Genomic DNA, 13,529 nt, shown 5'->3' on the forward strand with positions numbered 1-13,529 from the left:
TGGCTGTGCAAACCCAGGATAAAGTGACCTTCAGAGTTAAAATGCATGAAGTGTATTGTATTGATGCACTTGTATTTGAATGCAGGAATACAAACACGTGCTCATTCAGGAGGGAATACTGATGTACAGTATGTGTATTACTGACAATTAATATTTCATTACATATTATTCATGCATTTCACACCTGCTCCTACCTGCAGTTGCATGCATGCATAAATAAGCATACGTTGTACAATATGGAGAAATCTGTGTATGTAGATGTTGCTCTGTACGTTTCTGTATAAATACATGTATAATCAACATGAGTTGAATTTTAGTATGAGGAGTATGAGGACACCCTGGACTCCAATAATAAAAGTGAATTATCGTAATAATCTCATTAAAAAGAAAATATCTTATTACAGAAGAAATGATATCCCCCCGCATAATTTTCCAATCTGCACAGTTCGTCCAGGGGAAAAAAAATAGAGGTAGTAAAAGGCTCTCATTAGTAGATGTGATTTCTAAAGTTGAACTGAGTAAATTGACGGCAGAATGTAGACTATTACACAAAGCTCACATGTAATAACCCAACATAACCTCATAGTATACACATGAGCGTGTAAGCAAACACAGCTAAGCCAGCAGTGACTTGGCCCAGCGCTGCACTTTGGTTTGAAAAGGCTAATATAAACATCATGCTCTCAAATAAAATCCCCTCCTCTGTGCTCACCCCCCCCTCCCCTCCGTCTTTCCTCCTTTCTTACCTGCTCTCTCATCCCCCCTCGACCCACGGTCCGCCCGCTCCCTCATTCCCCTCTTTTTATTCCTTTTCTCTGTCTGTGTGTGAGTACACAGCCCGAGGCTGACTGGATGTGAGGAGACAGCAGCACTAATACTGGCTATAAATACATCCTTGTAGTACAGTACACAGTGCTACCCATGCATCCTCAAAGACACAACATAAAGAACATGTACACACAAAATCTAGAACTGCAATAAAGGAACATTTTATTTGACTAAAAGGACTCTTTCTTTGCACATTAGAGCTGCAACATTTCATTTTTTAGTCGACTGGAACATATTTAATTGCCAATTATTACAAAAATCAATTACATTTTTATAGACTTCTTTTGAAGCACAAGTGTCAAACATTTTCTGGCTCCAGCATTTTCCATGTAAGGATTTCTTTTTTTGTATGATACTAAATGAAGACGTTTAGGATTTTGTATTGTTGCATTTGAGAAATGAAGCCATCAATTTGGGCCCCCAAGTATAGAATAAAAGATGAATTGATAAGTTGTAAAAATATTTTACTGCTTAATAATATAAAAAAGAATCGGTATATAAAGTCTTTATGTAGACAGATCTTGTTTAATGTTTTTATATGCTTCATAATAAATATCACTTCTGCTGTGAGTCCTGGCTGAGATGGTTGTAGAAAAAAACTTAACATGGATATTTAGTATCACTAAAACAAACAACAACAACTATAACACACAACAGATCCAAGCACACAGGAATCAGAGTCTAAATATCATCGTTGATAATGGGACTTGTCATGAGCACAAACATTCATCCATAAAAACAGCAAAGCAAGGTTCACTGAGAGTCTGTGTCTGGATGACTGCAGAGCGGCTGCTCACATTCATGCATGAATGCACACGTGCTGCCTCATATGCATTCATGCAGGTAAAGTGCACATGCACAAACAGAGGCGCAATAAGGGGAACGGACTGAGGTTGTCAAAATGTTTAATGCTTCAAACTTTTTCAATATCACGATACAATCTCTGTTATTTCGACGATCGATAGTACTGAATGGTGCCTAAGCTTTAAAGAAGCTTTAGATCTTCAGTCAAATTTTTAACCAAAAGCTGCCACGCGCAAAAGAAAGAGAACACTGTCGGAAAAAAAAAACAAACAGATGGCAATGTTTAAAAGTTGAGAACATATTTTTACAATTAAGATAGCGTGCTGAAACACGTCCGTTGTTGTTTTGTACGCTGCTCCTACCCAGGTATAGGAAACCTGAAAGACATTTAGTGTGCTCACTTTTCTGTCTCTTTTTTAGCATGCAGGGGTTTGCCTGCATTTTTTTTGAGAAACTACAAACAAGAAAATGACCCAACATTTGGTGCCTAGGATTCTTTTTTTTTGATGCCTGGGTATTTAAATATGTACCAATATCATTTGATTTTTTCTAGAAATGTATCAAGCTGTAAAAATCTGGTTTGGTGACAGCCCTACAGTACAGACATACACAGTGACAGGCACATGATGCTAACATAAAAGCTTGTTACCTTTCATCTGTGATTCGTACTCTGCCAAACTCCCCTTCTCCTTCCTCAGCTTTACGTGTGATGTCATCATCTTTGGACCCTTGACGCTTGTCCGTCACAAAGACCTTTCTTCCTGAACCCTGATTCTTCTTTTAGCCTCAGTCTGCCCCTCCAGGAACCTTTCAACCTCAGCGCCGGCTCCGGCTCTGTAGTCCGTAACCCTTCACCCCTGACCCCCTTTGGCCTTGATGCTCTAGAGCTGCGTACGAAGCATCGGTGTCAGCGTTGATCGGCTGCTCTCTGCGGGGATGTCAGTCGGGTCGATATGTTCAAGGAATCCCCTGGGCTGCTGATATGAATGCTGATCCATAGGTGAGCTGGCCTGAGGGAGCAGAGGGAGGACAAAATAAAGGGAGGAGAGGATAACGGTAAGAGAAGAAGAGGATATGAATTACATGAGGACAACAGGGGGCATGCAAGGGAGATTTACTGAGAACATGGATGAGAAAATGAGAGAGCCAGAGGAATGGGACGAATGAGGCCAGGGTGACAAGACAGAAAGAGACAGTGACACCAGAGTAGGGAGATTTAATAGGATGGACAGCAGGGATGGGGGGGGCAGAGCGCAGAACGGGCAGTAAGAGGGCAGAGTGATGGGGATGTGATGCAGGAAGGTTGAAGGATGGGGGAGGGAGAGATTAGAGGTGATGAGTAATAGTAGTAATGAAGGACATTCATTGCCTAAAGGTCGGGGGTTGGGGATGTCTGTAAAGGTAATGGTCAAATAAAACTCCAACGAGGATTTTTTCACAGACACTGTAATAAGCATTACAGTATTCACCAAAGGTCAACTATGACAACTAAAGCCTCAGTGTGTAATGTAGTGTATACTCTTTGAAGACCCACAGACTGTGGCCTAATATCTTCTTTGGGTGTCATTTTATACGTTAGAATTTCTCTCAGTTGCTTTCAAGTAACCAACGCCGTTTGCACCAAGTGGCAACTTCCTGTCTTGTCTGTGAAACCAATGTGGAAGTGCAAAATCCTGCAATTCATTGGGTGTCTGCTTGAGGCCGCAGAAGTCACATACAGTCACACAACAGGCAAGAAAGCAATTAAAAAAAACAAAAAAACAGCTCCGTTTTGATTTCATGAACGATCCATAGTTAAGCGCGTAGCTGACATGATTGACAGGTGGGGGGCGATGTAACGGTTTGTTAAGAGGCTTAACCCCCCCCCCGCCCAAACACACTCTGATTTCGTATTTCAAATTTAGCTCCTAAATGTGAGTCAAATTACAAACATGTATGTCTAGATGGTAATGTAATTATTGTAGAGATTCATGTTGTGGCCATCAGAACATGCATCTCTTATTTAATCGTTGCTTCACAGCAGATGGATCCCTTCGCCGATGAGTCTCAGCTGCTGTTACTTTGGAGGAGAAGCCAGTAAATCAGAGCCATCGCAAATAATCTAAATGATTTTGTTTTTAAATCTGTGAACAAATCACATCTTGATAGTCTAAAATGCAGATTGTGTTTTCAGTTCTCTGGGTAACATAATCTTTATTACCGGCTCACATAACAGATTTTTAATGAGATGTTTCTAACAGAAATAACTCAGTGAATTGTTTTACAAGGATGAAGAATGGTCCTAACATTGGTAGGGACACAGCAGGTTGTTAAGTGGTGGTTATGCAGGCTCAGAGTTTGAATAGTTGGCACATTTAGAGTGTGTCAAAAAGCTCTGCAAAAAAATGACCAAGTCAACTTTGTGCCATTGATGCAAAGTGAGTGTTTGCTTTAGGTTAAAATACACAAATAATGAAACTGGTGGGTTTAGTTTGATCCAGGCTATGGAGGAGCTTTGAGACACAATAGGGTCTAATGTACCATTAGCTGCAATTGCATGCCCACTTGTTTTATTCTTATGTAAGATTTCAGGTAAAATGTTATATTTGGATTTTTTATCACGCATCTGTTTTGATTTGTTGATATCCATAGTTCATATTTACGGTCTATGGCACCAACCAACTCAGCAATATCTGTTAGGCACTTGTTTTATCAGGATAAATATTTTATCCTCAGCACTGTCATTGCCATTACTGTGTTTTTTTTTCTTTCTATCAAGCAATATCGCTGCGCCCATAGACTGTAAATATTTATGGACAAAGAATGAGTGATGTCACCCATCTGTCCCTGCAGGGGGCTCCGGAGTCCCATCCATGGCAGTGTCCATGATGGAAATCCTGTCTCAGCCTAACTTTCAGTCGACCTAACAACAGGCTACGAGCTGGTTTTTATCCTCTTGACAAACCATTACACCGCGCCCAGATCAGCTACACGCCTTATTGTGAATAACGATTATCCTCCAGGAAATCAAAACGGATGAGTTATCATAGAATTCACCCCAGGACAGTGCGTGCCGAGAGAGGTGAGCTTAACAGACCTATATCATTTTTTGCACTTCCGCATTGGCTTCATTATTCAACACAGAAGGTTGCCACTTGGCCTCGCCTTTATACCAATATTAAGGGCATTCACAGCAAACACCCAAGAAGTAATCAGGCTCTGATTTTACCTGGTGCACTTCTTTTGGGTTAGGAATGTAAATATATTCCTCTATGTCTGGTCCTGTTAAAACTGCAACAATTAACATTTGATTATTCTGCGTCATGCATGCAGAACTATCTTTTATAGACTCTGACCTTTTGGAAACAGAGAATAGCTCTATTGAACTTATTAACAAGAAGCATGCATACAAAAACAGGCTCAATCTATTTAAAATGTGGTTGCTTTTAGGGGGAGCTGTAATGCAGGGACACAATATGGCAAATGATGGAAGGTGAAGATTCAAACTATAGAGACTAAAACATCAGAATATCCCAGTCTCTGCTGCATTTATGTGGAACCTCTTTTAATTGGTTTTCACAAATCTTCAAATGATATGAAAGTTCAGAACTAAACCGCTGGAGACTTTCAGGAAGGTTATGACATGTTCAAAATGTTAAAAACTGCTTGACAGAAATGGACTTTTGAACATGTGAAATTAACGTCTGAACAGTTGTTAGTATGCGTTTATAATCTCAGTCACACGTGTGTACATGACATCAACTTCTAACTTTGTACTGTACAAAGGTGCTTGCATGGATGTTTATATAAAAGTACAAACTACACTGAAAAACAGTTTAAACAGTTTGTCACACACACACACACACACACACACACACACACACACACACACACACACACACACACACACACACACACACACACACACACACACACACACACACACACACACACACACACACACACACACACACACACACACACACACACACACAAGCATCTTCACTGCCCACATCCTGTTGCAATTTCTTAGTACTGAGTGCCAGCGTGTCACTTTCGCTGGAAACACTGTTCCTCAATCAGCCTCAAACTGTAGATGAAACAGTGACATGAAAACACACACACACTTATACCAACACAGCCCATATTTAATGTGTCTGAAAAAAGTGACCCGTTGTAGTGTGGTCTCCTCTGACTCTAAGAGAGGAGATTAAAGTTGTTGATGCGTGTTTGAGAAAACAAGGGACTTTTTTTTTTAAAGACCTGAGGTAACAAATCTCTATCACTTTGAACTAAAGAAGCGCTATTAGCTCTGCAGTCTCACTTCCTTTCCCCCCAAACTGTGTGTTGGATGTGATCCAGACAGACTTCAGAGACAGAAATAGAAAGTCAATTGAGAAGAGCAAGTGAACAAATGCAGAGAGAGTTATCTGCAAATGAGACTGTGAGGGCCCCGGGACCACGGAGGCTCCGGAGGCCTTCATCAACGTGCGACCTTAATCTGCACAGAACAAAGCGAATGGAAATGATCTGAGGAAGAGAGGGCCAGAGGAGGGGAGGGGAGGGGAGAGACTCCGCAAAAGAGCAGGGAAAGAAAAAGAGATGAACATAATTGACTAAAAGGGGGGAGAAATAAAAAAGGTCAATGAGGACGGAGAGGAGGTGGTTGTCAGGGAACCGTTTTTTTATTTATTTTTTAGTTGAAGTCAAGGTCATCGAAATGAAGAGCCCATTTGGTACACTGGGTGAATATAAAGCACACTGGAGGTAAGAGAAGATACATGATGTGCAGTGTGGTGAATCCTTATCACGGGGATTTTCTGCTCATTTCTTCTAAAGGAGAAAAAAAAAGAAGCGCTAAGCAGAAGTAATACAAGTGGGACATTGTGTTTTAGGTTACGGCCAAAACTGTATGGGGATTTCCTGACTCTGCTTGGAGCCAAACGCTGTGCTACATTGATTACTTTGTAGCACAGTGTTACTGTACATATAGTGATCTCATGACGTGTCTTTCCCAGAAATGTATCCCCATTTCTAAAATTCTTACACATCTGCACATCTTGTTTTTGACATCTGCCGCCTGATGCGTGCAAACTTGCGACCAAGCCAAACATTTTTCTAAAACAGTGTAAAAGGTCAAAATGAAAAAAAAAAAAAACGCATGGGTGGTAACAGGGCCCCTCTGCCAGATGATCTCACATCCTTTAACATGACTTCTGGGAAATATGAGCTTTCAGCTGCATAAAGTGACACCTTTATCAGCGAGTTTGATCACAGACAAGGAGTGAAATGTTAAAAGGATGCATGAGAGCGTCCAACATTAGATTATGCTAATCTATTCTGCAGACGTGCAACAGCTGCATGATCTGTGCTCTCAGCGCAAGTCAGGTAGAGTCAGGTGTGACACTTATTTGTGTGACAGACTGATTGGAGGGGCTCTTATCAACACAAACATGATGGCTAGAAGAGGCCTGATGCAATCCATGCTGCAGAAGGAAGCAGCGAGAGAAAAAGATGAGAACAGATCTTGTTAGAAAACTCTATTTAAAAGACACAAAATGGCTTTAACGTTAAAGCACATAACAAAACAAAGGAAATAAAGAACTATTTGTATGAACTGTGTTACATTATTGTAGAGGGTGTACTGCAGGTGAACTGACAACAAGCTTAATGGAATGAGCTCGAGTAATAAAGGACAGGAGCTGTGCTGTCAAAGTAACAGGTTGCAGACCTCATCATGAGCTGACGTGGTTTCAACAGGAGATTAAAATGTGTTTCAGTTCTGAGAAAGGCGAGAGCTTCCTTGGATGTGTCATCTACCTTTTTGTTGTTTCACTTGACGTACAGTGTCTGGCAGTGAAGGTAGGTGTGCCGCGAGTAAAAGATGGCTTAATTAAGGAATACTCCTTCTATTTTCACATCAAAGTCAGTTTATGCATCGAAGCAAGTACTTCTCAGACTGTGTACATAACAGCAGGCGTTCTGCAGGGAGAGCTCCAAATGCTAACAAGTCATTTTCCCGTTAACATTCAAAAGTATACAGTTTAACACGGCGGTCTGACCAATCTAATGTACCTGCTGAGTTTGTTTCAAGCCCTGTGTTATAAGGCAGCCTGACATTTTTAAAACTGCAATACTCTTTTGATGCAAAGTGTTTTAAAATGATGAAATCTCTGCTGTTGTTTTTAATAATGGATAAATACAGAAAATAAAAACTATTCAGTACATCTATATGTCATAAGATAGATGTGTAGGAGGTAAATTAATCCATCAAAAGTTGGAGGCACACGTCTTAAAATTTGCCTAAATTGCACGAAAACTTTGGGAACATATCAAAATGTTGCCAATGTTTTTGTGCAACTTTTGCAAATGTTGATCATTTAAAACAAGACATTGCCCAACATTGGGTGTCTAGGACTTCTATTTTAGTAGCTGTGGTCTCAAAATAGTTTGAGTTTTACAATTATTAAATCAAAGTTTAAAATCCTTGTATTGTGACAACCCTCCAGTGTTGACTGTTATCTTTGATCAACCAAATCTTCAACACAGCAACATGTCACCACACGTCTTAAATAGCAATCTTTAGCAGTCATTCATTACCTATATCAACTAAACTAACCTACAGCCCTGATATAATACTTTAATAAAGATTATAAATCACTGGTTCTCTATGAACTAATGCACATGTTAATTAAAAAAAGAGCATTTGCATCCCAGCCTAATGCTCTTTAGTAGCATCTAATCCCTTATGCACTAAACAACTCTGATGAATTCTCTGTTCCTGTCACCCCCTATTGCTTAGCAGCATTACATTGTATGCACACGATGCAATGTTTTTATTTCTATCCAGATGTTCTTGCAAAGAAACATTATGATTGGTCCTTTCAGCCATCATCAGTGTCAGGCAGAAAGTGACAAATGAGAAGAGCTCGTGAGTTTTATTGTGGAGAATGTGTGATTGAGATATAGTTGGAACTTGACCAAGAGACTAAAAGTCAGGATATCTTGACTGAAGGTGCATCAACTATGACAGGTCATCATTTCAAAATCTGCCTCTTGTTTTTACCCCCAGCATGGTTACAGGATAATGCTAACACGTTTAGCAGCTAAACGCTTAAAATGAGCCTTACAGTGAAAAAAGAGACGAGTAATGTAGTAAATGAACAGACTTATTCATGTTACACAGCAATATCTGGGAAGTTTGCTAACATTAGACATTTCTGGTCAGACCAGACCAAAGAAGGCTGCTGCAGAAAAAGTCCTGACTGTGATGAGTTGAATTTACTGATGACAAATTTATCCGTTCCTGCGTAAGAGGAAGAAAGTACCGCTTCTTTCGTCATGAGTTGCATTGGCTCACTTTCAAATGAAATGTACACGACAAATTAAATTCAGAGCTTGTATATTCCCAAAGGCATGCAAACTGCAAAACACTGAAGCTGATCTGCTTTGAAGGCCTGGAAGCTAATTCACACGTCAGCTCATTCATTGGCTGCTGGATTGCAAAGCAAATCTGAATGCAGCTCACGCAGCCAACCTCATTGCACTACAACAGGTAGTGTGCTCTCATACTGGCTGTGGCCCCAGGTTTCATTTAGAATGTGTCATGAGATTTAGGGCGATACAAGATTAGCTATGCAAAGTAGCAAAATCCAGATTCATCGTGTCTCTGACAAAGTTTGTTTCTTTGCCAGGGTCCTCCTTGTGCAGCATCTGCGGTAACAAAACAGGAAACAGTATTGTAGTAGGCGACCAGAGGTTTTTACTCATGCACCATCTGTACAGACAGAATCACTCTGTACCTGCAAATCCCACCCAAAGTTTTCAGCTGCAGCTTAATCCTGCTTCTCATCACTGCCAAAACACTCACCAGAGGGACGAGTGGTTTCAAGGTGGCAGTGAAGAACTACACGTAATGCATCACAGAAAGGGAAAGGTGGCTGCCAATAACTACTAAAGTACTACAGTACAGCACACATAGTTTGAAGGTACACATTTCTAGTTTAAGGTTCGAAATGTGTTTGGCAATGTTGCTTGATAAGTATAATGTACTCACAGTATAAGGTGCCTTTCAGATTCTGGCATGGTACCTAATTGCAGGAGCTCTGAGGACAATTTGGCATCAGACTGAGCTGCACATTTAAAGCCAAAGGACACAGAAAGAAATTCCACTGCAGTCAACATTTCTCAGTGTCTGCTGCGGTTAAGTTTTATGTAGAGAGTCCTTTACAGGTAGTGTTTGTGGAAGGCATACCTGTAAGTCCTGGCAGAGGGCAAAAAAAACGGAGAAAACAGCTAAATGAAAACATTGGTTGACAGTTGGGGCGCTGTGAGGGCTGAAGAGGCCAGCAGGCTGGTCACATCTGCATCTCCTCAGGCCCAGTGGAAAACACCTCTTCCTCTACTCATCAGCCATTTCCTCAAAAACTGGCTCATGGATAGAGCTCATTTTAGATTTCAGTTCAGTGTGATTTTTCATCATGGGTTATACTGTAGTACAGGTTGTATGAATGAATGTCACTGTGAGAAATAAAGTAAGTGACAGAAATAAATTATCAAAATACTGTACCTATAAAAGGCTAATTATTAAAGCTCCAGTGAGGAACTTTTACTTTGTGTCAAATTTGGCGCCCCCTTTGGACATCGCGGGAATTGTTTTTGCTGCTCTTGTCCTGTAAATGTGTACGAAAGTAGTGGTTTTTTGATGAAAAAAAAACAAAGAAAACTCCCTCTTCTCTTATTGTTAACAAACATTTCAGTAACTTGGAATTATTGTTGTGTAAAATGTCAACAAAGGCAGCATGCTGTTAATCTCCTTGTCTGACACCTACCCAGCAGTGGTACAAGTATTAAAAAGAACCACGACGAAATAATCGAGCCTCCCACGGTCTTGTTTGTTTTCAAGCTCACATAGAGGCATCAGTATTAATTTCACTCTTTCATAACCAGTTAAAAAAACTCTTCACTGACAGCTTTTTAGCATACATCAATAATAATAATAAGGCAATATACATACCATACAATAAATTACCTATCACTCTGTACAGATACCATCATGCATGAAAAGATTGTGTTGAGGTTATTTTTGAAGCTAATGTTTACAGGCCGGGTGATTCTGGAGAAAGACATTGTGCATATTTATGATCCATTTGTGACTAATGTAATACAAAAGCAAAAAACACAACAAGTAATCTGACTCACGTTAGCTAAACTAGGTTCTGGGTTAACAAACTGTTGCTGCAAAGCTAACTCACACGCGCAGCCGACACAGCAGCTCAAACTAAGAAAACTCACAAACTGTTGTGCTGCTGAAGTTACCATCACAGCAACGGAATCTTGGCACACTACAAAGTAAGCCAAGTGTCCGTGGGCAAGTACTGTGTGACTCGCTCCGAGCCACTTTGTTTGTGGCCCACTTACTGAGCCAGGACTGTGTGGGCTCAAACACCCCCCCCCCCCCCCCTCAAACCCCGCCAACCCCGCCAAGCAGACACACAGAATGGACAGTAAGCAGGCCATGATAAAGAAAAATGCATTCGTTTGAATTGTCTTAAGATTTTTTTTTTTTTTGTTTTCCTTTGGCATGTTATGTATTTATTTGTTCTTTTCTGTGCACACTGGTGTTGAGTGACACATTTCATTCCACTGGATGTATGTTAAATAGATATAGATAGGTTTAAATTAAAATAAACTTGAACTTGCATACCCCACCTTTAACCTAGTTTACGAGATTATTTCTACACTGCAGTAGTTTTTTGGCCCAAAAAAATATACCCGAGCCTGAGACTCCACCACTGCAAAATAAATAAATAAAAAATGTATATACATCAAAAACATCAGAAAGTTATTGTAAGAATTGCTCATATTGCTTCAAATTCTCATGCAAGTCAAGTCGCCCTCAATCATTCGAGTCCAGACCGGACTTGTTTTTAAAAGACAAATATCAAAAGAGCAGTATTTCTCACAGTGAGCTGCATTGCTAGGATTAAAATCAATGTTGACAGTGAGCTACAAGTCAACAGACGGGGATTCTCTTGGCAAAGAAGCATACTGTATGTTTAAGAAACTGCACCTGATGCTGCAACTAGACCTCCTTCGGGGGGGGGGGGGTGTAGAGGAAAGGTAAGGTAAACTTCAGAAATCAGAAACACTTGATCAAATATATGACAGCTTTTAATGTCACAGGCTGCTCTGTTACATTACCATTACAGTCTTTGTTGTTGCACTGGGAAGCAACAGCACAAAGGGAAAGGCTACTTTTGGAGATGAGAGGGCTGAGTAGCCATTTGCTCATCTTATAATCATGCAGTGTGCATTAACTATCAATGTAGTCGCTGATAAGGAGAGGGGTCGAGGGGGTGGGGGGTGGCGGCTGGAGGAGGGCATATGGAAAGCCCAGGAGTATTGAGTTATATTTACATTGGCCGTAAATCACCCCATATGGTCAAGACCCTGCAGCTCTGCTCCACACAATGGCCACATACAAACACCTCAGCATCATTACAAAAGCATGTAAACACACACACACACACACACACACACACACAAACACACACACACACACACACACACACACACACACACACACATACTGGGCATCAACACTGAAAATGGTGCACACATATTACATAATTGATATCAGTGACTGTCAGTGGCCACATCCATTTGTCCACAAAACCCCCAAGTGAATACGCTGTCCCCTTTAAAAAACACAAAACTACATCTAAACACAGACATATTTACTTCAGTCACGCATGTACAAAAGCATGCATGCATGCAGTTTAAAGACACACACACACAGATATATAAACACACAGGTTGTTTTTGGATTCATGAGCAGCATGACAGCCGTACATACCTCACTTTGTTGTCCTCTGTGTCTCTCTTTCTGTTCGTCAGTTCTCCTCCTCTCCTCTCATCACTCGTTCTCTCTATCACACACACAGAGAGAGCAGTGTGTTTGAATCTGACAGATTTCTCTCAGCTCAGTACACCCCCCTCCCTCTCTCGCTCTCTCTCTCTCTCATTTCACACACACAAAAACAGCCCTCCCTCCTTCCTTTCTTTCTTCCCTCTCCTGCCAAATATGCCAGATAGCCTCCCCTCTCCCGCTCTCTCACTCTCACCAGAGCTGCCTCTCTCCTCCCCTTCCCTCCCTTTCTGCCTTGTGAAGCACTGCTGAAGCCACAACCCAAGCCACGCCCACTACTCCCCCCTCTCCTCTCGGCGGCTATAAATACCGCTGCTGCTATGAATATACTGTCTTCCTCCCTCAGCATCCCTCGCTCCCGCTCTCTCTCCCTCCCCACTCCATCCATCCATCCCTACTCTCCCTCCCATGCTCGTTCGCTCCATCCCTTTCTCTCTCGCAGTGTTTTTCTGATGACCTTGTATTGCTCGCCCTTGCAACGCCATCACATGACAGCATCCCTTCTCTTCCTCTAATGCAAGATGCAACCACACATATACACACACGGACACAAATGCATGCTTCAAGGAGTCATGTCCTCAAGCCGCTGCATTAACGCGCACACAAAGACACACAGGCTTGCAGAAACACATGAGCACACACCAGTGTTTCATACTAAACGTCTCCTGTGTTTCCTGTCTGTTAAGCCGGATGCAGTGCGTTTTTTCCTATTGACAGCTGAGAAAAACACTTTGATCTAGACGAGATATCACACTGCCCTACAACCATACCTTTATTAAAAATGATGCTGACACCTGCTCATCCTATATGTGGTGAGTAAATGGACATAACCACCATCATTGTAAAATGTAATAAAACACTATGGCATTAAAACTAAATAAAAGATAAGTAGATAAGGATCCATTTCCAAGCCTCCTTCATCTTTTATTTAGTTTGCTGCATCAAATGTATCCGAGCTTTATTTATCACAATGATTGCAGTGTTGATA

The 13,529-nt window shown here is 41.1% G+C and overlaps 1 protein-coding gene across 2 annotated transcripts in view; it reads right to left on the reverse strand.

The window, feature by feature from the left end:
• arhgap4b (Rho GTPase activating protein 4b) overlaps positions 1–12,709 on the reverse strand; it is a 34,730-nt gene extending 22,021 nt beyond the window's left edge. For both annotated transcript variants that reach the window (XM_020635338.3, XM_020635337.3), the window contains exons 1-2: positions 12,470–12,709; positions 2,282–2,642 (exon numbers count right to left, since the gene is read on the reverse strand). In XM_020635338.3, coding sequence (XP_020490994.1) covers positions 2,282–2,351 — 70 coding nt within the window. In that variant the 5' untranslated portion in view covers positions 2,352–2,642; positions 12,470–12,709. The remainder of the gene's footprint in view (positions 1–2,281; positions 2,643–12,469) is intronic.
• Between the last annotated feature and the right edge of the window lie 820 nt (positions 12,710–13,529).

This window comes from Labrus bergylta, chromosome 12, assembly GCF_963930695.1.
Source record: "Labrus bergylta chromosome 12, fLabBer1.1, whole genome shotgun sequence".
Taxonomy (NCBI): Eukaryota; Metazoa; Chordata; class Actinopteri; order Labriformes; family Labridae; genus Labrus; species Labrus bergylta.